At 48.7% G+C, this 25,688-nt stretch overlaps 1 protein-coding gene across 2 annotated transcripts; it reads right to left on the reverse strand.

Moving 5' to 3' along the window:
- Positions 1-4,695: 4,695 nt before the first annotated feature.
- LOC139057914 (uncharacterized) lies at positions 4,696-25,130 on the reverse strand. Of its 2 annotated transcripts, XM_070536714.1 has the most exons (4): positions 25,044-25,130; positions 22,054-22,157; positions 12,265-12,375; positions 4,696-5,253 (listed from the first exon to the last, which is right to left on the reverse strand). In XM_070536714.1, exons 3-4 carry the CDS (start codon positions 12,297-12,299, stop codon positions 4,881-4,883), a joined length of 408 nt encoding a protein of 135 aa, XP_070392815.1. In that variant the 5' UTR covers positions 12,300-12,375; positions 22,054-22,157; positions 25,044-25,130; the 3' UTR covers positions 4,696-4,880. The 2 variants fall into 2 exon arrangements, with proteins under 2 accessions (XP_070392815.1, XP_070392816.1); XM_070536715.1 differs by lacking the exon at positions 25,044-25,130 and having other exon boundaries at positions 22,054-22,191.
- Positions 25,131-25,688: the final 558 nt, after the last annotated feature.

Genomic DNA, 25,688 nt, shown 5'->3' on the forward strand with positions numbered 1-25,688 from the left:
AACGGGTTAGGCGTGCGAGGCGCGTTGAGAATGCATGGTACGGCAGCATTTGGCATCCCCTCGGTTTGGCTTGCGGTAGTTGTTGACATCTTCCTCACGGAGCTTGCCAGGGGGCTGTATTGCGGTGGAAGACCTTGGAGGCGACGGCTGCTTCGATAGATTTCTGCCGTCCCCGAGGTACTGGCGTCGGTAGCTTCTGGTTGAGGACCCGTAGGCATACGATGGATGCGTACCCAGCACGTCCACCAGTTTGTCACGAGAGGAAAAGCCAGTCAGACAGTTCTAAGCGAACGGCCGTTTACAGTTTGTTTTTGCAGCAGCTACCACGCACACTTCTTCTTCCTCGACAGCTCGCGTAACTAGCTCGTGCCAATATGTTCAAAAGGAAGACACTGCTCTTGAGCCAATTGTTAGGGATAATTTCCACCATAATGATTTCCGCCATAGTTTTGTCAATTGGTAATTTGTGTACTTGAAAGGAGCACTTCTGCGTGACCAAGGTTGCTAAACCCCGCCCTCTGGAGAGGCTGCGTTGTCGGCCAGAGGGCGTGACGGAGCGCTCCCTCCTGGGGGCTCTCGCCCAAAGCCCTTTAGGTGGCTTTGTCTCGCCGCGCTGGAGCCACGTGGTCGGTTCTCCTTGGCCAGCTGTTGCTGCTGGTGCTTGTTCTTGGCGCGCTTACGGCGTCGTCGGCGTCTGCGCACGACGTATGGGACTTGAAAGCGCTGCTTACACGTTTTGTCCGACGTAAGATGCGGGCCTCCGCAAAGGGCGCACTTCGGCGAACACTGGTGGTCATCGGGCGGGGAGGAATTGCCGCAACCCCGGCAATTCTCATTGGTGGGGTTGGGACAGACGTCCGCACGATGTCCCAAGCCGCCACATGAGTAGCACACCTCAGTTTGGCGCTTGTAGAGCGCGCAGCGCAGAAGGCTGACGCCGCACATGGCATAGGCACTTTCAAGCCGTCGATGAGGATGACCGCAGTGGTGGTGTTCTTAATTCGTTTGACTTCCAAAGCCTTCGGGTTACGATGGTTGACGATCATGCGCTGGTGTTAGGCCTCGCTGATGTCGGCGTCGACACCTCCTATGACCACTTTGCAGGTGTTGTCTCGGGCGGCGATGTATGCGGCCACTTTGTATAGTCCTTCGCTTATGCGGATTTGCTGGATCCCTGCATAAGCGGTGGCGTTCTTCTTCTCCGGGGTGGAGACGACGAGAACGTTCTGAGTGAAATTAGGGCAGATTACGTCGCCCTCAATTTCTGTGGGGGCTAGTGCAGCCGAAATGGCCAAGGCTTGAGCCAGCATGATGTGGCTTATCTTCTTGCATTCCCTCGATCCATCTATGCAACTGCGGCTGTTACCAGGGCTTCCGCGTAATGAGGAAACAATGCTGTGCTGCTTACGCTTGGGCGTCGCATTCACGAATGCATATACGTTTCTGATTGGAATGGCTGATAGCGCCGAGTGCAATGCCTGTGGTGTCGAAGAAACTATAGACCATCTACTGTGCTACTGCCCTTCATTTGAAAATGAAAGACAAGATCTCTGCACAGCTCTCAACCAGTTAAATAGCAAACCGTTCACCTTGAACAAGATCTTGGGACCATGGCCTCGTATATCGCAGCTACAAAAGGCCACAAAAGCACTGCTGCGATATTTGAAAGATACAGGATTGAGTCAGCGTCTGTAATCCGGACTGAGTGACTGAACGATATCCCCGGTGGACTTTCTCTTCTTTCTTTAATCTTTCCGTCCCCGTTTCCCTTTCCCCAGTGTAGGGTAGCCAACCAAGCTCAGTCCTGGTTAACCTCCCTACCTTTCATTTATCATTTGCTCTCTCTCTCTCTTGACGTCCAGCCCGCCCCTTGGGCGGACAATAATTCATATGTGCTCCCTAGGTAATGTGGGGAGCCTCGACGAGGCTGCGAGGCGTTGCAGCACGCCTTGATGGGCAGCATGCGGCAGCCACCATCGAGCCCACGTGGGTTTTCTTGCTCGTTGAAGCTGGTGTTTCTTGCCGAGCTTTCTTGTTCTTGCCCAACGCTGTCGTCCAGTCTGGGCTGTTGGCTTCTTCGGAGGAGATTTCCTGTCCTACCACCATTTCTACTTTGGGTATAATGCCCCTCTTCGGCGGGTTAGGCCTAAGCCTACCCGCGCCTAGCGTCGCCACGGCGTGGTCGGCACAAAAAATTCCACAATTTCCGCGTGAGGGCCACTCACCGAAGGAAGTCCTCAGAAGAAACCATGTCGAATGGCGTGCAGTTTAGTGGTAGGTGACACAAAAAGCATACCGAAAATATTGACGAAAGCGGGAGCCGACCGTAGCAGGGGCCGGCAAAAAGTTAGGTGGGCGGTGACATTAAGAAGTTTGCAGGGACGACATGGCCACAATTAGTACATGACCGGGGTAGTTGTAGAAGTATGGGAGAGGCCTTTGCCCTGCAGTAGGCGTAAACAGGATGATGATGATGATGATGATGATGATGATGATGATGATGATGATGATGCCTTCCGGTATAATTTGCGTACAGAAACCAAAGTTTAAAATAGGAAGGAATACGCGGTTGTCGGCAATATTCACAGTGGTATGAGGCACGGCAACAGTTGGGGGCAGGAAAACATTGACATTAAGAGACAGCACATAGTCACCGTCAGGAAGAGATGGGAAGTACGTCAAAGATGTATACATGGCGGCTTGAGGCGGCCACCATAGAAATTCTGCAGAACATAAACACGGCTTTTGGAGGACAGTAGCGATTAGGCAGCTCGAGTTGGAGGCGGCCTGCACTACAGTCAATCAGTGCTGAATGGTCCAATAAGAAGTCGAGTGGGAAGATCAAGTCATGGGAACACCGCTCAAGAACAGCAAATCAAACAGAAGTTTTGAAACCAGCAACATTTATTCGGGCAGTACACATTCCAAGGATAATGGGCGCTGCTCCATCCGCGACGCTGATAACACGAGATGCGGCAGGTGTAAGGACATTCTTCAGGCGGCAACGAAGATGGTTGCTTATTACCGAGATATTGGCTTCAGTATCAACAAGGGATGGAACATGTGCACCGTCAGCTTCCACATTGACTACATTGCGTCTGACTGATCGGCAGGGTGGGAGGCTTGGGTGTAGACGTCGACAATGCAGCGTCACCTCCGGGAGCTGCATCCTTTAGTTTTCCGGAGGTACGCGTCCAGGTCGGAAAGACGCGACAGGCAACGGTACTGGGGTGACCTGGACGATGGGCGACGACTTTGCGGCGAACGGGACTGGTGACTGCTCGGCGACGGTGAACGACGGTGCCATGTGGCCGTACCGTCTGTGGCGTGAAGGTTCGGATCGGCTTGCGGCTGGAAATGGCGAAAACCACCATCTGGACGAGGGTTGTTCGAGAACGGCATCGAGGACCAGTGATTGCGACATTATCGGGCGGCATGACGAACATGGTGGCAACTGAAGCAAATAGGTTGGTCATATCCGGTGTTCGCCACTCTGCCATGTTGCGAGTACCTCGAGGGACCCGCTGATTTTGGGTATGCGCAAGATTTTGGGTATGCAGTCGGGTACAGAGCCGCAGGACACATGGCTTCCAGCTCGCGGCGCGCAATATTCGTCAGCTGCTCTTAAGGCTGCTGCTGCTGTCACGCAAGAGAATCCTGTCGGTCTTCACAAGGCAATGTTGCAGCCGTATTGGGAAGCCGTGCAAATGACTGATAGATACGATGTCTTTTCACCTGCTCGAAACACTTGCACTCCGTGATAACGTCGTGATAATCCATGGTAATCGTGATAATCGAAGTACACTTCTTAAAAATTATTAGATTGAAGGCGTCATCGGCGATGCCTTTTAAGACATTGCCCGACGTTTTCAGACTCGGGCATTTCAGGTCGGCCTTGCGGCAGAGTGCCAGTACGTCTTGTATATAGGCAACGTAACCCTCGGTGGACGTTTGAAATCGTGATTCCAATTCTTTCTTGGCAATTACCTTCCTACCCAACGGTTTTCCGAAGAGATCTCGCAGCTTCTGCTTGCAGGTCTCCCAGTCATGGAGTTCTGTTTCGTAATTTTGAAACCATACTCGCTCTGTTTCCAAAGTAAAACATTATGTTCGCCAGCATCACTGTGGGATCCCATTTGTTTTGACTGCTCACCCGCTCATACATCTCGAGCCAGTCGTCGATGTCGGCGCCATCGGTGCCACAGAAGGTTCCCGAATCACGCGGTTACGTGAGTACGAGAGTCTCTCCTGCGACATCGGTGAAGAAGCTCCGTTCTGAGTCGTTACCCAGCACCTCCATCAAATGCTACGAAGAGGAAGCCTGACGGACAAACGTATGTATAACTATTTACATAGGGAAGAGTTGGTGGTAAACCCGCAGGCTGGTTCAAAGGTCACATCTCCAGTAGACAGTCTACCACCTCCCCTTCGTCTCCCTCTTGCGCGGACGGTCCTGTCTAAATGCACGGTAACAAGAGGAAAGGACAAAGGTATTTTTGTTAATACAAGTGACTGTTTCAATCCAGCTGTGGCGCACTGGCTCCAGCAAAAGTATAACATTCAGCACAGACACTGCGCTTTTATTGTAGGCTAATCACGCTGGATTACTTTCGGGCATGATGCGATGACCAAACAAACACTAACTAGAAAAAAAATATTTACATACTTAAACTTATAGTACAGGTTCTCCCGAAATCTGCGCAGGAACATTCAACGCCTTCACGCTGACATTTCTGAGGAACTCTACTCCAACTTGGCAGCCCGCGCACTCGGAGTGAGTCCCCCTTTTTTTTTCCTCTTGCGTGCTCAAACTGCGGAGCACGCTTCCCAAACAGTGACGTAGCGCCCATTTGTTGCTGACACCAACTTCGTTAAGCGGCTTAATCGTCCGTGTCCGTCGCTGGTCCCTTGTGGGGCCCGTATATGATGTCGTGTAACGAAGGCTTGGGCCGCACGTTGTACAGTCCCCTGGAGCCGTGCTCGCAGTACGGGTAGTCCCTGAGCTTGTCTCGCCGCTGGTAGTAGCGGGCAAGCCAGTTGTCGCAGGGCAGCAGAGACGATCCGTAGGCCAGGTAACCCCATCGCAGGGGGCGGTGCGGCATGCCGTACGGCGGCCAAGGCGTAGACTGCCATACGTGGGCGCATGCCCCGCTCCTCGGCGCAGGCAACATGGCCAGCACCAGCACCAGCACGACCGGCAGCAGCAGGACCGGCGCGACCAGGCCGAAGGGGCGTGGCAGAGAGGACATGTTCCTGAAAAGACAAGAAAAAGGGGTGACATTTCGACGCGCGACGCAAGATACACGTGGTACGAGGCAGTGTGGGTCGGAAACGATGGCTGCATGCTCCGACTCTGGAAACCATGTCAAGATCTGATGGTAACTGTCTTGTTGGACGCGGTTGTCGGTACGGCAGTTTTATACATTCAATCGCAAGCGGAGTCTTAACGTGTGTCTATCGCTTTATAATAAAACTCATAGTTTCTTTCGTTAGAATCTTATGCAAGCGCCATGTGGTGTGGTTTGACCTACCATGCACCACAACGGATGTTTTTCCGGCTGTTGGAGTCTGTTCGAACCTGACGGAGCCCGTTGGAAGCTAGTTGGATAAGGGCGCCGGTAATAAAAGCCAGTCTTGTGCCGAATGACAGCAGTACGCCACATCGTATACGATGTGGCGTACTGCTGCCATGTATACTGCTGCAATGTACCAGGTATACCTGGTCTCTTGCCTAAAACTGGAGAGTGTGACGCAACGTCCACGTCCTCACTGAAGTCCACGCGACTTTGCTCGACAAAAGCTATCATCGTATACACTCTGTCTCCCGCTCGTTCCTCATTTCCCGAAAATATATCTTCCTCGGCGAGAAACGTCTGCACTAATCTCCCTCGTGTGTGTGCTTCCTTCCTCGGAATATTTATCGGGTGGAGGAAGACTCACTACGAAGACTTCGAAGCGGTGCGGCCCTTACGTCTGCCTAAACTTGGAAATTGGGTTTACCATCGAAAAACAATGTCAAATATCTGAAGTGCTCCGCTTCTGCTTACTTTGGACATGCCCATGAGACAAAGACTGATCAACCTGACGGCTCATGGACAATACATTTCACAAGTAGCTCCTGCAGTATCTGCATGAAACGGGCCTCCGTACTTTTGTAGAATTTCATTTCCACATTGTGCCGTCTTGCAAACCAGACGAAAAAAGAAAGTACTCGCAGCTGCCACCGTTCGAACAATGAGTCGCGTGTATTTTACGCCCAGCGCGTGTGTTCCACTTTGCCATTACATTCAGTGACATAACCAAAATTCTCACTCGCTAACCGGGAAACAGGTCTATGGAGCACCAGCTCGCAGGGATGACCATTAACGCTTATGGTAAGTGGATTGATTTCTGCCGAGTCGCACACATCCTTATTCATTATTCGTGCTCTGTCTTTGCTTTGCCTTTTCTTGCCTCTTTATTTGTCTGTGTGGAGAGAAGGGAGGGGGGCGGGATATCGGGTATTCTTTTTGTTTTTTGATAAAGTGGCAAGGTAACGAAATTTTCGCATTCATGTATCCTTTCGCATGTTCAAGATCTCATATAACCGCTACTACCCGCTTGATTTCGATACACAAAACATCGGTTTCATATAAACAATCAAATACCATCAGTGCTATTATTAGACTAATGTTGCATTCGATACGAACCGCTTCCTGATCCTTCCCCCCACCCTTTATTTTTCTTTCTATAAGGTATATGTAGCAAATTCACCATATCACAAATCATATAAATAAATACGATGCCCAAAGAACACCTTTAACACAACTGGGTTCCATTTTAAAACAACTTTTTGGCGGGATATATTTAGTTTCATTGGGGTATTTCTAAATAAGCTTTGTCTGCAATCTAAGCTTTTGTTAAACGCAGAGGCTGTCGTGACTGGTAACCTCCGTCGGAGATGCCACCTTTTCCTTTTTTGTGCGTACGTGCTTGCGTGCGTGCGTCGGTGGCAAGGGAACTCCAGACGTGAATAATTGACGTTTCGGCTCTGGAGGGATTCGAACAAAACTACTGGGGAATAATTTATCTACGTACGTACGAAATAGGAACGCCAAGTGCAATGGTACCGGATTTATATTGACTACCTATAGGAAGTAAGGCATATTGTTGGGCCAGCCGATTCATATATTCAGCAAAATTTTAAACTTCGCAAGGAAGACAGGGAATGACCAGAAACATAGACGCGCACGAAGAGCTTTGTGTGTGCGTCTGTTTCTGTTCATGTCCTGTCTTCCTCGCGCAGTTTAAAATTTTGCTGAAACTGCCTATGAAGCTACCTGAAACTACTAGTGCACACAGAAACCATGGTACACTCGGACGACAGCGCGTACATGTATACACATGTCCAACCAAGCCAGACTCAATCCTGCGACGTCGCGCTCAGCAGCAGAAAACCATAGACGGTGACACAGCTCTGTACGTTTTACTATATTTCGAAAACAGGGCGTTTGACATAATGCATTAACGAAGCAGTACTTACTCTGTATCAGTTCGTAATAATAAGTACCAGCCAATAGTTATAGCGAACATTCTATTAGCGTAGGCGGCCGGCCAATAAAGTATAGCTCTTACGTACGAAAATCTTCGTAAATTCTGTACCGGGTATCCTGATGCTCCCCTAATGCATCACAGCGGAGAATGTCAGGCAGCGCCCTCACGTCATACACAGCAATGCTCGAGAAAGAGGAGGAAATGATGCGCCCGGTTCTCCCGCTTAGAGAACAGGGGGGAGGTAGACTAGGTGAGCAGCACGCCCCCTCCCCCCCCCCCCCCCTTTTCCCTTCACTGTCGTTTTGTTCAGACGTCGTCGTGCTACACGCATGACCGAGAAAACTATCGGCGAATCGGCCGACACGAGGCGATACAGGGAATACACGAGAGCAGGTATACCCGACGGACGACCAAGCGCAACGGTGAGACGTGTTCGCGCTCCTCTACTCCTTGCAAAGACGCGCTGCATTACGCGTGGCACGCCTAGCAGCCGCTTCTCCAATTTGCCCTCTCTCTTTCTTGTTGTGTTTGTTGCCATCTCCCTAGGCGTAACGACCCGCTTTCGGCGCGGAGACGATAAGTCCGTGCTGCGGGCCGTGGAGAGAAACGTAGGCTCTGAAACTCGGTCTTTTCGTAAGCGCGATTGGAAACGAGCTTCAACGCACCCCGCTATGATTTTCGTCGATGTCGCAGTTTCTTTCTCTCTCAGATTTCGCCTCTCGATTCGCGAACGCCCTGGGCGCTGCAGAAGCGAGGGCTTCGTTTCAGCAAGCGCCTGTAGTGCTATTAAAGTCATACTATTAAAGCGAAACCTTTACTTGCCGCGAACTTGCGATTTCGCCATGGCGCTGCTCCGAGGAGGCACATTACGTCACAACGCGCGCCTCGCCGCGGATATTTCTCTACCTCTGTCGCTCTCTAGTCACTACTGCGCATGCGCCACTAGTAGCACCGAGCCACAGGTGTTCCGCCGCTGCCCAGCGCCGCGCCTTACCGCCTCCGTCGTTTGGTATGACGTCACACACGTTCCTCGCCGTTGCGCTCGCCTTCGCTCGCTTCGCCAGCTGCGTAGCATGCCTGATAACATGTCGGAGCATTCAAAAGGAGAGCTCGCGTGCGTCGCAACCACAGTTGAGGCGGCAGTATGTACGGCGACAATTCTGGTAAGCAGGAGGAGGCCTGGAATAGACATCGGAACGAGATGAAGAGGAAACGAATCGCCCAGGAAACAGACGAACAGCGCGCCGAACGACTGGCTAAACGCCGCAACATAGCTAGACAACCAGACTAACCTGAACTTGCAATCAAGATTAACCAAGGTTAACCATGCTATGCCTTAGCTTTCGCTACGTATATCCTAGCATAGCGGAGCTAAGCCACTGCCAATTTTTTTCGCTATTTCTGGCAACTTTTGCCTCCGCGGGGCTTGATGTGTTGAGCGCCCGTTGTTCGCGAACGCGCCCGCGACTCTAAACTCCACTCCACGCGTTTGCTTTTCCGACCACTCTTGACTTTAGCCGCATCCTTAAATGAAGAAAGCAACAGTCACCCATTTATTCGAGGGTCTTAACATATTGATAGACGAAATGTGGCACCCAATGTTACAAGTGAACTGTGAAAGGCGCTTCAGAGTAGGAACTGTTGTTAATTTTGACTACTAGGGGCCCTTCAACATGCGCTGAAATAGAAGAACACGGATATTTACATTTTGCGAACATCGGAATGCACATCTTTCCACCTCGTTGCTCGATTCTGGCAAACACTGCCAGCATATGCATTTTTATATCATTATTTGCTATATTCTTCGCTTTTAAAGCTATTGCTTCGTGGGTTTATGTTATTGTGAGAAGCACAGAGGAGGTGAATTTTTTAACATGCGATGATTGCTGTTAATGCTGCGGATTAATCCAACGCGGCTGACAAACGCTTGTTGTGACTGCTCGAAGGCACTGTAGTAAACGAAACTTTATTAACGCAATATCACTATATGTCATTACCCGAAAATCCGTCGGCGTGACCGAAAGATGGCACCAAAAATGGCCAACAGTGCAAAGAATAAAAACATGTCGAAATATGCCCAGATTGACGTCAAATTTGTCAGGGAGATTCCTGTAAACAAAATAAATAATTGCTTTGAGAAGAAAATTTTGTAAATTTCACTCTGGGTGGGAATCGTCCCTGCGCTTGCAAGCTGCGGAACGAGCATCCTTCCCCGACGCTACAGCGGCTCCATTGTTCTGGCTGCCTAAAGGTGTGATTACACTCGCGTACCACTTTCTGTGGCAATGAAGGGAAAGCTACGTGGGCGCAGCTTCTGCCCATGTGCTACGGCGCCAAGTAGTCCACCAGCGCTTGACAGTGCTTTTGGTTGCTGGGAGCAGAGGCTCACTCGACGCAGCTTCACGTGCGACGTTTCCGCGTTTGCCCAGACGCGGAAGGGAGGAGCCGCAAAATAAGTAAACTTTCACGTTCCATTGTGCGTTTTATCTTATTTAACTGTTGCTAATAAGGTGTCTATGTTTTCTCTTCCCCAGCTTAAACTGACGTGGATGAAAAGATGTGACTCTTTTCAGAAGCGCTCTCCCTTAATTGTGCACCCTTTGCCTCTGTAGCTTTCCCTTCACTGCCACAGAAAGTTGTCCGCAAGTATAGTGCGTGCGCCATTGCAGACGTCACGTCGCAGCCATCTGGCTGATGAAAGGTGTGGCCTAGTGCATGCGTCATTGGGCACGTGACGTGAATGAGGAGGAGGTGGCCCAACGTCATGAGTATATAACATGAGCGCCTTCATGGCGTTCCGAGGTCTACAAATGGTATAATGTTTTCGCATTCCCACCCGTACGTAGTCTTAAGTGTATCTGCCGAATTTTAATTAGTAGATCCTCATCGGAGAAATCACAGAAAACTTTTGTTTGTGAAACGTGTTGTATAGCTTGAGTCGAGGAACGGTGCTCCCTGCTGTCTGCCCATGGACGTCGCATGATCGCATGATCATGCCCAGTGCATGATCGTTTGTGGGCATAGTCTTCCACACAGAAGTAACGGCCAACGATATAGTTTTTATCTACCACGATCTAGCAAAAGAACACAAATCGTCATGCTATATATACACCTGAATGAATGTAGTGCGATAGCATTATCGGAATCGATTCGCCCATGCATACATAACTACAATGACTCTGGGATCGGCCCTTTCTAAAAACTGCATTTAAATCCCTACAAAGGTACATACAAGGTCGATTCAAATAGGTCGCGAAGCTTCGGGCGAAAAGCGGTTCAGCACAGATTGTCACCGACATCAGCATGGAGGTTATGGGAGCAGCGATTGAAGCGCGACTATGTTTGGAGGGAACAAACATTGGGAAAGAAAAACGCGTTTTTTTAATTCGAACGAGACACAGTTAGATTAATTCAACGAAAATAAAATTCCTAGTCAAATTTATATACTCGTGACGAGTTAAGAAAATACAAGTTTAATTTCATTATTATTAATAAATGCATTTCTTTCCAGCGCCCATCGCTACAGGGGGCGTTGACGCCACTATTACTCGCAATGCAATGCACGTCTTGAAATGGGCAGAAAGGCGCACTCGTATCACCTGTTGAAATACGCCCCCCTCACATTTTACGCTTTCTTGCTTGTCGAAGTTTGTCTGAATTTGGTTGACGCGGGTAGCTTCATTGCTTTTTAATCTGTTCAGTCAAAAGCAGTGAGTTACGACCGCCAGATAATTGTGTAGTTGTTTTCGTGCGGCTGCGCTGGCCGACGGGCTTGGCATCCGACAACAGGATCAGCACTCTACACCTAAAGCTTTCGTCGGCCTCCAAAGAAAGTATGTTCTGTGCAGGGATGCGATTTCGACAACCGTACGGCTGGCCTTTTCCTGCATCGCTTTCCACGCTGAAAGCTCGAAACGCCGATCAAGTCGAATGGCGGGGCATTTGAATATATAGCTCCAAAGGAAGAACAACAAAACAAATTTCGCGCCTTCGAAAAGAGAATGACGTCACTTCTGCTTTTAACGGCCATGGCGTCACATTTTTTTTTTCCGCCGGAAGTGTTCCCACCACATACAGATGGCGCTAAGCCCCATGAACCGGCGATGGACTGCCATGTTTTGAACATATGGGCTCCTATGGAAGCTTCGCTACCAGGTATATTTACCTTGGTACATATTGCGCAATGTACATGAGCAAAGTGGAATTTGACTTGTATTATGTATTGTGTGTGTACATGCGCATTGCGACCGCACGAGCCGTGCTCAAATCTACTTTCAGTTTACGTCGCATAATGCTATTGCATGAAGCAAATGTTTGAAAGTGCCCAGTCAATTAAAGATTTCTCAGGAACGAAACACTAGAAACCACAAACAGTACAGGGGGAAAGAGAGAGGGCGAAAATGACTTCAGTGATGGCTGGAGCTTAGCCTAGCAAAATGTCCCACATGCTACTCCAAATAATTAGGGTGAAAGGTGCAATAAAAATAAATACAAGAAAAAAGAAGAAAGACTACAAGATACGCCGTAAATTGAAATACTAAAAAAATGCAAAGACACTCGTTAATGACTCATGTGAAAGAGCCAAACGCCGTTTTGCCCTCGCCAGCGCCACAGTCCTTCGTAATGTTTCGTGGACACATCCGAGTGAGTTTGCACGACAGTGAGTCATTGCAAGTGAGAGCCACACCCTGGTAGGTTAACAAGTAACTTCATTGGGGACAATGCACGTACACGAGACCGTATCCGTGTAAGAAGAGGCGCGTCATACTTCCTCACGAGTGGTAGAGTGTTCCGGCGTGTCCGGGGCGTTTTATGTGCGGCCCAGTTGGGAGCAAGTGGTTTCTAAGAGAGAGAGAAAGACAGGGCACCACATTATACACTTGCCGGCACAGACACATTTCATTGAACTTACAGTAGTGAGATAGGATGAAAAATTGTACTGTACAAGGGAACTGTGCATGGCTCATCATGACCTTAGCTGGTTTTGAGCCATAAAACCCAACGTAACTATTAAAAAAAAGCATTCTGCAATACCTCGTCATGTCTTCTTTAAATAGACATTCAATAGAAACTCGAAATGAGTTTGTAACGGTAAATTATTTCTTATAAAACGCATTTACATTCTTTAGGTAAGCAAGGTTTGATTGCCGGCGGAGAAAGTGAGAGCCAAGCTCTCTGTGCATTCTTTTTTTCTCTATAATTTTCAGCATAACAGAGACCCCAATGACGTCAGCATAATGTCGCAGATGCTATGCTATTGTGACGTATTTGGCCTGTTTTGGTATAGAAAGACCTGATAAATGTTTTTAAGGTGCATTTATCCCCAACCCTGAGGACCGGCTCGTGCTCGTGAGTACAGGGCGCAGCTAACCGCCAGAGAAAGCCGGACTGAGGAAGCCGCCTGCGTAGGGCGAGAATTCTCACTTGCTTATTTGCTTAAAAAATTTACTGCTACTATCGACGGTTTATAATGCGAAGTGAAACCCTGTTGTTGCTTGACGGTGGTGGTAGTGGTCATCAATTAATCAACCGCGAACAACAATTTCAAGTGGCTAAAGAGGTTTATCGTTCTTGCGACCTATTGCACGGTGACAGCGACGGCAGTAGTGCGCCTGGGGTGTCCATGAAATTGCTACCGCAATAATAAGTGCATCCGAGGGCTCGATTGTTAATGCGCTATATAGGAGTAGTGGGAAAAAGTGTATGTGAAGTGTGGGAAGCCGGTGACGTGGTAAAGGGGGGATGGCAGAGCTGGGAGAGCTGGGAGAGCGCGCGCGCGCGCGTGTGTGTGTGTATGTGTGTATGTGTGTGTGTGTGTGTGTGTGTGTGTGTGTGTGTGTGTGTCTTTGTGTGTGTGTGTGTGTGTGCGTGTGTGTGTATGTGTGCGTGTGTGTGTATGTGTGCGTGTGTTTGTGTGTGTGTGTGTGTGTGTGTGTGTGTGTGTGTGTGTGTGTGTGTGTGTGTGTGTGTGTGTGTGTGTGTGTGTGTGTGTGTGTGTGTGTGTTTCTGTGCGTGTGAACGAGAAGAAACGAAATCGAGGTGCTCGATTTTTATTACTTAACTTATAGGAAGCCAAAAATTACACGAATGATAGCACAGGGCAAATTATTTGTAGTATTAGTCTAATTAAAAAAGCTTTAAGTAAATTGAAATGAACAAGGTGGGTGAGAAATGACCAAACTTTCCCCTACCGGGAAATGGCGTAAGCGAAGCTTTACTGCGTGCATCTGACTTTCGTCACGGCTAAGTAACCAACAGGTAGCCGTGCCAGATTGCTTCGGCCTCCCGCTACCTCAGCTCGAGATCTTCTCGTTGCTGTCGGACTGCCTGGGCTGACGTGGCTCTGACGGCTGGATCGGTGTGCCGACGATGAGTTCTTGTACGGGCGAGTTCTTGCCGCCACTCGTCGAAGGCTCCCAGTTCCTCGGGGGAACGCACGACGCGTGGCCGTCCCGTCCGTTTCCCCAGAATGAACTGGGCGGAAAGGAAGCCGGCGCAGCGCGCGCGAAACCATTTCCTGCCCTTTCCCTCGCTGGTGTAAGCGAGACGGCTCTGATTGGTTGCGCGCGTGGCGTGAGCGCGCGCCTATGCTGCTGGAACCCTTGCTAATGGCTCACGCTTTGGCGCCGGTGCAGCTGTCAACTCTTCAGACCACCCTTTCACGCAGCTGCTCTGCTCTCGAAGCAACTGGGTTTCTTTGCGAAAACATAACGCCGCTGAAATTTGTGATCCAATTCAAGGTTAGCTTGAAAAAACTTGCTGCAGGTGGGATACGCACCCACGTCTTTGTATTAAGCGTGCGATGCTCTTACCAACTGAGCGACCGCGGCGCCGTTTGCCATCCACTCTGGGGTATTTATGCTTTACTACTAGAACTAGCCCTGGGAGTGTTTAGCCAGCTCCACCACATACGGCCATGTCAGTGGATGTAGAACATTTTATCTGTCGTAGGCATCACGTGGTATGTGAGCGTTTTGGGTAAAGGCAAGTGGTCAATAAACCCATACATGCTACCTGAAAGCATCAGAGCTACCGGATTCCAGACTCTCGCTATCTAATAAACGATGTTAAGAACGTGGAGGCGCTGTTAAGAACGGCCCAGCTGAGGTGCAAGTTTTGCCAGCCATTTGCGACAGCGGCGTCAACTTTCTTGGAACGCCCCCGTTACGCTCTAGCCTCGTCGCCGTTGTGACTGAATGCGATCAGCGGACCCAACTCTGAGCCCGCCACCGCCACCCTGGTCTGCCACGAGCGGGGGAGTGCTCGCGGAAACGTAGTTCGAGGCTCCTTCCCACGCGCCGTCCAAGACGCAAGACAATGGGCACCCGGCCGCGCTGCGGGGGTCAGCTCGGGGAATAAAAGGCACCTTTCCTGACAGAAGCCCCGAGTTCTACGAAGTCCGTCTGACGTCGGCTCCGGACCGTGAATCTGTGCAAGCGGTCTCGTGGAGAGGCGGCTTGTTTACGATGACTGGACGAACGTTTCCGTCACCTTGGGATCGAGGGGGGACAGAGTGCTTATAAACCACTGTTGTGCGGCTGCTCAGTGCACTTTTTCTTAAGCAGTCATGCACTTTCTCAAGCAGTCATGTTAGACTGAGGTACTTTCTCTCGCAGACATGCTAGATTGATGTAGATACTGTAAATAAACCCACATTCCTCGTTCTCGATGAGAATCAGTCCTTCCCTTCATCAACGTCCTCAGCGTGGATAAGTTGGACGACAGCATGGGCCAGCTACCTTCTAATTCATGCCGGACTCCAATCTTGACAACGGTTTACGAGCGATAGGATTGAGCCCCCAATCCTAACAACGAGAAAAAAGGAAACCGAGGGGCTCAATTTTTACTAGTCAAATTATAAGAAACCAAAGATCACACGAAGGAAAGCATAGGGGAAATTGTTTGTAGCTCTTATTATTGGAATTAAACAAACTATACATAAATGAATATTAAGAAAGTGGATGAAAAACAAGTGGTTTCATGTGGGATACGAACGCACGTCTTCGCATTACGCATGCGATGCTCTTACCAATTGAGCGACCGCAGCGCCGTCTTCCCGTCCACTTTCTGGGGTGTTTATGTTTTACTACTAGAAATAACCCTAGGAATGTTTAGCCAGCGCTACCACTCACAGCTGTGTCAGTGCATGAACATATTATCTACCGTAGCCGTCACATGATATGTGAACTTTTGAGTGAAGGCAACTGGTCAATAAACCCACACATGCTACCTGAAAGCATCAATGCTGCTGGATTCGAGAGCCCAGTTATGTAATAAAGGACAAGAAAGGGGTTAACCGAGGGCCCGATTTTTATTAGTCAAATTGTAAAAAGATAACAAGAACGAAGCACCCGTGTACTTAGATTTAGGTGCACGTTAAAGAACCCAACGTGGTCAAAGTTGATCCGGAGCCCCCCACTACGGCATGCCTCATTATGACATCGTGCAGCTTCTGTCGTCCTCTACTGCGCTTCCCTTCTATTGGTACCCATTCTGTCACCCTAATGTCCCAACGGTTATCTACTCTACGCATTACATAACCTGCCCAGCGCCATTTTTTTCTCTTTACGTCAATTAGAATGTCGTCTATACCCGTTTGCTCTCTGATCCAAACCGCTCTCTTTCTGACTCTTAAAAGTTATGCCTAACATTCTTCGTTCCATCGCTCTTTGCGCAGTTCTTAACTTGTTCTCAAGCTTCTTTGTCAGTCTACAAGTCTCTGCACCGCATGTCAGCACCGGTAAAATGCACTGATTGTCTATCTTCATTTTCAATGATAACGGTAAGCTTCCAGTCAGGAGCTCACGATGTCTGCCGTATGCGATCCGGCCCATTTTTATTCTTCTGTGAAATTCCTTCTCATGGTCAGGGTTCCCTGTGATTAGCTGACCTAGGTAAACGTACTCCTTCACAGGCTCTAGAGGTTGACTGGCGATCCTGAATTCTTGTTCACTTGCCCGGTTATTCATCATTATCTTTGTCTTCTGCATATTGATCTTCAGCCCCACTCTTACACTCTCTCCTCTTAAGGTGCTCAATCATTACGGCATCTTAACTTTGCTGCAAATTCTGTTCGTTGTCTAGAATCCCGAGTACCTCCTCTTTCGAGCAGGTTCCGTCTCTTGACTTTTTATGAATCAGCGCTGCCCCCCCCCCCCGACGTTCTTAAACAATATTTATTTCCCCACCGGCGTGGTTTTTTGGTGTCAACTGGCCACAACTACATACTCCGCAAATTACATTCGTGCAACAATTACTTGACCCTTTGTTTGTATGCATCTGTGATGTATACATTTTCCCGATAGATCTGTTACCACTGATATTCAATTCGATGCATCTTTTCCCAGTAATGCAACATGATAACAATTCAACGTGATGCATAATAATGCAATAAGTGCTCGTCCTTGTGCAACTTTCTTTGTCCCCGTTTGTGTAGCACGAAGCTTCACGATGAATCGAGTCCAGCTAAGCCGGCTCGCAGTGATGCTTCAATATAGCAAATTTACTACCACATCGTATCCTAGACGCCCTATTATAACATCGTCTGCAGAGTATTCAAACGAACATTGTAAGTGCGACAGATGCTCCGCAATGTGAAGAAAAGGCAGATGTATGTATATTTTCCCCAATTCTTGATTGGACGTTTTCTCTTCGGCTGCGGGATTTCATACCCATTTTTCTGGCCGAAATCATGGCAGTGGCGCTGGCTCTAAGTAAATTAAGTCTATCAAACAAATCAGCCGTGATAGCAAGTGATTCGTTATCGTTGCACTCATCCTTTACTGATTCTCGTGGCTCTCATGTAATGGGCACGTTTCCTTCATTGGCACCTGGATACTTAAGAAGTGTGCGTTAAATTTGGGTGCCTGGCCATAAAAGACTATGTATAAATGAAATTACACATTCCGTAGCAAGGGCATCGAAAAGCGGTGCGAGTCTTTTGTATTTCCTTTGGCTGCTCATGTCACTGCTGCTAGGTTTCGTGGGAGTGTCATTATGCAGGCAGTATCCCGCTCCGCAATGACTAACACTGTGCATTACAGACCCCTGGCACAGAGATGTTTGCCCAACACGCAAAATTGTAGGGCCCATCAGGAGGCTGCCCGCTGCCGTGTACCTACGTCGAACTTCTACCTACACAGGTCTTGTATGGACCCCTCACCATTGCGCTAGTTCTGCGGCGAAGTGGAGACAATAGACCATTTCTTGTTGTATTGTAAGCGTTTTTCTGCAATAATAAAAAAAAATTACTCAAAACCCCGCTTCGCATTATTGGCCTAGATTTATCTGTGCCTATGACCCTATCTCTTTGAGCCTTATTATTGGGTTCAACGACAAAAATGTTTGCTTGGCTATCCAAAATTAAACCTAATCGACTACCAAGTTAGATTGATCGTCCTCCCCCTCTCCATCATACTTTTTATTTTATTTTATCTTATTTATTTTTTTTAATGTGTGTGTGTGATGTTTGTTTGTTTGTTTTCTTTTTATTCGCGGTTTTTTTCCGATTGCTTTCTTCCTCTCACAAAAGTATTGCTTGAAAAATTAAGTTCCAACATTTAATTTTTTAATTCTCTTGTATTTAGCCAATTAAGTTAGCCACCCGGTTCATGGCTAATCACCAACTGTAGGCATGCGCCACAACCACTGAACAACAACAACAACGACTGACTAAGCAGGTCGCTTCGCTCGTACTGTTTACAGTCATGAATGGCATACCTTCTTCTTGCATTCCTTAGATACGCTTGTCTGTTGGACGTCAGGTGACACACCCCAAAGACACTGCAAGAGACGCTCAGGCGGAGCAATTGCAGGCCTCAATCGTCAAGCTAAGCCCGCCTATAACTACAATCCATCAGCGCCGCCACCATTTAATCTTAGAATATTGTCAATCGTCTTATCCCTAGAAAATGTGGTGCCGGCAACTTGCGGACATTAAATAAATGGAGGAACGTCCAATGATTTTATATATCCGAACATGTTCAGCAAAATATTTCTGCAAGAATTTGATGTTCTCGGGTCTAGCTCACCTTTTGCCTATTCTGTGGTTTCACGTGTCAAAACCACGATTTGATTATGAGTTACGCCGTAATGGCGGTCTCCAAAATAATTAGGACCCATCTGGGATTCCTTGCCGTGCACCCTATGCACCGTACACGGGCGATTTTTTTTTTTTTTTGCATTTTGCCCTCATAAAAATGCAGCCGCCGGGGCCGGGATACGATCCCTCAAGCTCGTGCTTATCAGCGCAACTCCACAGCCACTAATCCACCACAACGAGTGTTGCCTAATAAAGCCTAGAGAAACACGTGTAACAATGCCACTCGCCTCTGTCCGGCGCGCAACCACTGCGGCAGGATCTTGGCAACTTCGTCGTGTTCATCCGTACAGAGAAGCGAAACTGAGCTCGAAGCATCGTCGTTCTCCTATGTCTTTCTTTTTTCTCCATGTTCAAGTTTTTGAGAGCTTCTTACGCAACACTTTCTTCGGCGACTTGATTTAGTATGCGTCACAACCTGGAATGGCTTCGCAGGCGGAAGACCCCAGAGGCAGGTCACTTCCGCGAGGTGAGAGCCCAGCCCTGAAAGGTGCATACACGTGTAGTTCTGCTTCAAGTGGCGAGGGACGCATCGCGCCTTGTGGCACCTTCGCAGGGAATTTATTGCGAGAAAGCAGATCGGCGATGCGGTTCCTGCCCTCACTTAGGAGTGCCGAGGGAGCGCACTTCTTCCACGTCTGCGTCAATCCGGCTCTGTGATGCAAACTTCATCGCGCATCGTTGATTCTGCGTGTGCCACCGAATCCAAGCGGAGCGACGATATATCATGCTGGTAGCGTGAAGGCGAGTGTGGCTTCTGCATCTACTTATACGCGCAGAACACGCTGTGGTGAGTGCCCGGGTTGCCCAATAAGATGGACGCTTGCGAATAGACGCGCCCCACTTTTGGCCATCGTGCGGTGGTGGTGGTGCCTTGGGCTCCCGATGCGGACACGGTCAGACGGCACTCGCACGTTTACTGTCCGCGATCGCGTGCGGTCTCATGCACGCGATTCTGTGTGCGGCATACTCCCAGACATACCTGAACTTGGCGTACTCACAGAAAGGGACCGGGATAGATCAGCCACGCGTGGAGTGCCTTCCACGCATCAAGCACCAGTCTGGTACATCTTCGCCTGGATTTGGTTCTCGGAAATCTTATGCGGCAGAATTCTCCAAAAGTAGCGGCTGTCTACAGGCAACAGCGCTCCTTGTTTTGTGCGCCTACTATTCGTTCGGATTCGCACTTCTGATAGTAGCAGTTAAGTTCTTAAAAGCACGAACGTTTTATGGATGGCGGCCAAAATATTCCTCTCGAAATATGGAATAAAACTGACATCATCGATGGTGGAGAAGTAATCGATTCTCCATTATCAAAGAGACTCACCCTTTATTCTTTATCTTGCAGGATGGGGTGCGGGAACGATAATGACTCTCTTCGTTTCCTTGTTACTTTCCCCTTATGTGTTGTTGTCGTTGCTGTTGTCTTTGTTGTTGTTGTTGTTGTTGTTGTTGTTGTTGTTGTTGTTGTTGCTGTTGTTGTTGTCTTGCAATACTACATGTCTAGTTGGCACCAGCGAAAATCACGCCTCCCAGTACGGCTGAACATGGCCTGTCAGCTGAACATATTGAATCAAGTTATTTGCCCCGGGTGGTTTTGTGAACTAGCACTTAACAAAGGCTTACGTCACCCCCCCCCCCCCCCCCGAAAAAGAAATAGCTGCGCTCTTTATATTCACATCGCTACTTCTTACTTTTAAATCCGCGATCTACCCAAGAATCAATTTTGGTCTTCACATTCCCATTGTCACCTCCATATTTATTAGCTTTATCGCCAACCAGATATCAGATGCACGTCCAGGTGACGGCGCATTATCATTTTTATTCTTTTTTTTTCGAAGTCACAAGGAAGCGAGTTGCAAATTACAAAGTGTTCGTGACAGCGGGTATTCCTTAGGCTGGGAAGGTTGAAATCCCACAGCCTTGGCTGACTACAGACTGCGCATCAACCGAAGTGGCACGTAACAAATTTAAGCGGTGAACCACCTCAAGCGAGAATGCAGCACAACGGACGCAGTGCGAAATAAAAGTTTCTTTTTTTCTCTCTCTCTCTCTCTCCCGGGTACGAAATATATGCTGGGCTCGACTCCAGGTGAAGCTAGAAACATGCCAGTTTGTATCTGTGTACAGAGGTACTTCGGTCTGGTACTTCGCTAATGTAGGAGTCGGTATCTTAAAAAAACAATGGGGGTGCTATAGTAATGTTTCGGCATTAATATCTAGACGTGCCTTTTACGGCGACAGACAATCTCGTTGGAGAGCATACGCCCCGGGGTAAGTGAAAATTTCGTGCCGCTGGGAAGGATGAATTGGAACAAGGACGTTAGGTGCTGGACAAGATGCTCACACCGCGTTTGTGTATATATGTAGTACACGCTAATCTATCGTCGTCATCGACCATTTTCTCTCTCTCGTTCCTTTTCCTTCTTTTCCTCCTCCTTCCTGCCGAGGACTGAGCAGTTGCACACTAAAGCCAGAGGTTCTCCCATCGACTTCCCGGCATTAATTTCCCCACAATAAAATTTTCTCCGATTCCGAATGGGGTTTTTTGTGCATCAACAACGCGACGTGTCGTGGGTACAAAATATACTTCTCCACGAGAAGGGTTTTTTTTTTTTGTCAAATTTTAGCGCAACTTAGCTTCGTCCCCAGCTTAGCGCAGTGTGGACAAGCCTTTCATCGTCGAAGGAGAGAGAGAGAAAGGAAACAAAGAAAGGAATGGCAGGGAGATCAACCAGCAAGACTTGGACACTGAGTGACCTTTTTCTGAGTTCAGATTAGCAATCTTTCGTAAAAGAGAAGAAGTTGTTCATTCGATCGTCTTCGCGCTGTCTGCGTAATTATCGCATGCAAGGATGACTACTCCTTATTCCTGGAATTAAAAATATAAGCCTTTTACTGGAGATTCAACTTTTCTGAAACTTTTGAAAATTTCCGGAAATTTTTAATTCCTAGCCGCGACACGTTGCTTACTGAAATTTGTGTGCACCGATGACTGATCGACGATAATAATACCTCTACACTCTAAACATTTTCCAACCTTGGAGGCTGGCGCTGTCACCAAATAATAATTGTCGTCTTTCTTGCGTGCATATGTTTTTGCCTTCAACGCCGTGCATTCGGCAGTATCATATAACGAACGTTACGCGCGTATCAGGGTTACATATCATTCCTGAGAGCGACAGTAGCGAATGGAGAGAGCTAAAGTAAATGCACGCAAGACAGACGACGATTATTGTTCGGGGAGAAGCGATAGGCACCAAAGTTTGTGAACATTCTTTCGCGAGCATATATACACAGTTCTGGCCAAATAGGATCAGTCATAAGTCGCTTACCTTTACACGCGCGCGCGCGACATTTGTCTCCAGCATTACGCCTGCGCACTACAGGCTTGCGTCTTCTGGGTTGACATCGCCACTTACCTCTATACGACGATGGGTGTCGCGGATGGTCCACGAAGGGGTCCCGCAGGAGGTTCCAGATCCCCTCCGCCGGCGGATCGTCCCGGTGCAGCCAGCAACTCTCGCTGTCGCCGTTCGCAATGCGCGGCCAACGCACCAGTGCCTTTCATCTCTCGGCCCTAACCCACTTTTGGCGCATTTTTCTCCACACCTAACACCCCTCCCCCTACCCAACCCATCCCCTCCACTCGCAGTGCGGCTATCGCACGATGCAACAAACTCGAACAACAGCAGCAACGGCGGCCGTCCAACGGGAGAACGACTTTTCCTCATTCGAGAGCCCCTTTGGCGACATTAAACGGTCGCCGCTGCGAGCACGTGCGCCTGAAGCGGCGCCCTCGAAAACGCACTGGGCCGAAATTTCGAACAAAGGAGGTTGAACGGGCCCAGAGAACGGGGTGTTATCGGCCGGGCAATGATGCAGAAACAGCGGCACGGTTCTCGGATTCACAATAGTCTATCGTCTCCCTCGGTCCGCTTCTCTCCGAGTTCACGCATTGAGGCACCGAAGAGAACTGGCGTTAATTTTACGCAAGCTTTGAGTTTCGGCTTTGTTGGGACATCTTTCCTAGCGTTTAGCGAATCGTGAGCGACGTCAGCGTTTACGCCTCGACATTGGATGCATGCAGTGCTCCACAATAATTACTAGAGGGAACTCAGGTTCGTTCAGCCATTAGCCATTCAGCCACTAGATTTTTAAAAAATTCTTTTTGGAAGATTTTTTTTTTATCTAGAGACCTTAAAAGCAACCATAAGAATTATAGTTAGCGCAAGCATTTGTTTGCTCTTTGTGCTTGTGGCTTCAGACGTTCTTGTAGAATTGGTTAATTACCACGTTTTGGCTGTCATTACTCGCCTAAATTTTGAAGCAATCGATACTTTTCTAAATTCAGAAGGGAATAAGACTCCGTGAATACGCATGGTCGCGACTAATTGCAGCGGTTCCGGCTGTCGAGGTGACCAAATCAAAATGCGACAAGTGTCTTTCAACGCGCTGAAGTGTCCGTGGGAAATTCGTAAGGATATTCTACGTCGCTTGCCGACGCATGCGTTCGGGGCGTGATAGAATAAATATGGGGATTATGAGCTACGAAGGCTCTCGGTTTGAGTCCCACCGTCGGGCGATTTTCACTTCACTTTTATTTCCTTAAGGACCCCTCACTGGGGCTATTGCATAAGGGGGTTTACAAATGTTGTTTATTCTAATTAGGGGCCACATGAGTTCAATGAACAACATTAGTATTAAGCTTATCAGCAAATGTCGATGAAGAGGTGATTTCGGCCATGTGGCGGGGCAGGCCATTCCAGTGGATTGATGATCGGTTGATGAGTGTACACAATGGTTATGTACCATGATGATGTGACAGATACACTTTACCTAATTTTGTAGTGATGCTATGAGATGTGTATATACCAAAATGATCATGTATACGAAAGCACGCACACACATAAATCACAGGCACATTCTATGCCCATCCAATGAATACTTTAGATGACCCGGCTACAAGAACCATGCTGGTCAAAAATTAAGCCATACGCGTCCATCAGCCACCGACAGGAAATGGCATGACCACTGTCGAAGGAACTGTTCTTCCCAAAGGAAGAACAACTCCCCTGACAGAAACGACAGCAGCTCAGAGTAGAGCCACTCCAGAAGTGGAAACAGAGCGTGGCGACGATGTCCCGCGGCAACTGCCTCGCACCGGTTACGGCATAGACAAAAGGCCCTGCAGCAATTATATATCGCGGAAAGCGGCCACGTGAACAGCGACCAGTTGTGATGAAGCGGTTAACCCCAAGGCCACGGAAACCAGCATGCACGGCCCTCCAAAATATCCTAGCAACGACGCATTCCAACTGCACATATTGGATCCTTGAAGGGGCACTTGGGGCACAGCGAAGATGGGACTATGCCCCACTGCTCTAGCCTGTCACGCATTGGGAGCACTTGCCACCCTAGACGCCACATGAAGACGCGTACGTGGCCAGGCAGAAATGGCGCCGTTATCGCACCTCACGACACATTATTGGAAAGTGCGCGGCACGCTGGGGAAACTGGAGGAAGCAGTAAGGCTGACATTGTATCTACAACACGGCTTTCGAGAACATCTACATGAGGATGTGCCTGTTGTACGTGGCTATAAAATACCACGGCCGAAGAGTAAAACGCAGTTGCGCTTAACACTTGTGGTCCAGGATTTAAGTGTACGCCCGGTAGCATGTAACCAGTTTTTGTGCCAAGGAAACAGCAGGCGAGTTCACGCGCAAGGCACTGATCAAGCTTTAACAGGCGGAGCAGGAACCGCAGAGCACAAGCAGCCGGCAGCGGATAGACACGGATGGGAACGCGAACCCACCCCGAGAGCGTAGTTGACCAAGCGCAGCGCGACAGACCAGTTCTGCACTGCCCGACCAGAAGAAGGAACCAAGAAGGGACTGCAAGGACCTAGTAACCCGTAATGGTGGCTGTACAACGTGACAAACGTACCACAACACTCCGCCGCAAAATACAGACTGTGCTAAGTACCTTCTTTCAAATAGGGGTAAATCATACCTTTGAACATTCTGAACATTTGGCCTTAGATCTTCAAGAATTGAGAGCCACAGAGTTTGATATGCCATCATAGGTGTAATCAAGGCCAAAAGCACGAACAGCATCGCTCTTTTGAAGACGGAAAAGAAAAAAAAAAGAAAAGAAAAGACGGCGTAACCACGAGATATCCTCGAAAGCCAAAGACGCGCCAGACAGACCGTGGCGCCGCCCCATCCTAAACTCACAGGCTAGCAATCCAGGAACTAGAGACAGCTACAAACAAACACAAATTCCAACATACGCACACTGAGCAAAATACACCCGTCCCAATACGATGACTGCATGTTGTCCTTGGAGCGGCGGCACACCAACCCTGTCACTTGGCATTGGAAACAAAGACCAGCAGAGATTAACTCACCCCTCGTCACAGGCAACGAATTTGAAAGGTCGCAGGAGGCGCGACTCGGCCCGGCAGGACCTGGGAAGCCAGCAGGCAACCTTGGACCAGGCCGAACGAGCCGCTAGAGTCAGTGGGCCCCTGGAATAGGGGCTCCACCCGCAAGTCCGCTGTTTAAACAATATGTTTATTCCTCCCCCTCCTTGGGAGGCCAGCGAACATAGCGTGTTGCGCTCGGCCAAGTCATCAATAGCACAGTATTCCTTTTCGATCGAGGAGGCTGGCGAACATGGCGGGTTGTGGATGTATTACGTAAATATAGATGTAGATCCTTGTGGTCTACTAGATGATGATGATGATGATGATGATGTCCTGGATGAGTTTGGCGCTTACCCACTCGCGGGGATTGGCCAAGATCTGCTTTGTTGTTGTCATCGTCATCGTCGTCGTCGTCGTCGTCGTCGTTGTTGTTGTTGTTGTTTCAAAACATGGCTCGTACCCACGAGGGGGATTGGTCACACTGGATAGACTAAAACGAACACCCAACGACATACGCAAAGGGTTAAAGCTGAACATTTAGAACGAATCATTTGGCAGTTAACTGATAACACCGATTTTGAGAGTACATCAACATCAACTAAATAAATAAAAATAAAATTATACTGA

The sequence above is a fragment of the Dermacentor albipictus genome, chromosome 3, assembly GCF_038994185.2.
Source record: "Dermacentor albipictus isolate Rhodes 1998 colony chromosome 3, USDA_Dalb.pri_finalv2, whole genome shotgun sequence".
Taxonomy (NCBI): domain Eukaryota; kingdom Metazoa; phylum Arthropoda; class Arachnida; order Ixodida; family Ixodidae; genus Dermacentor; species Dermacentor albipictus.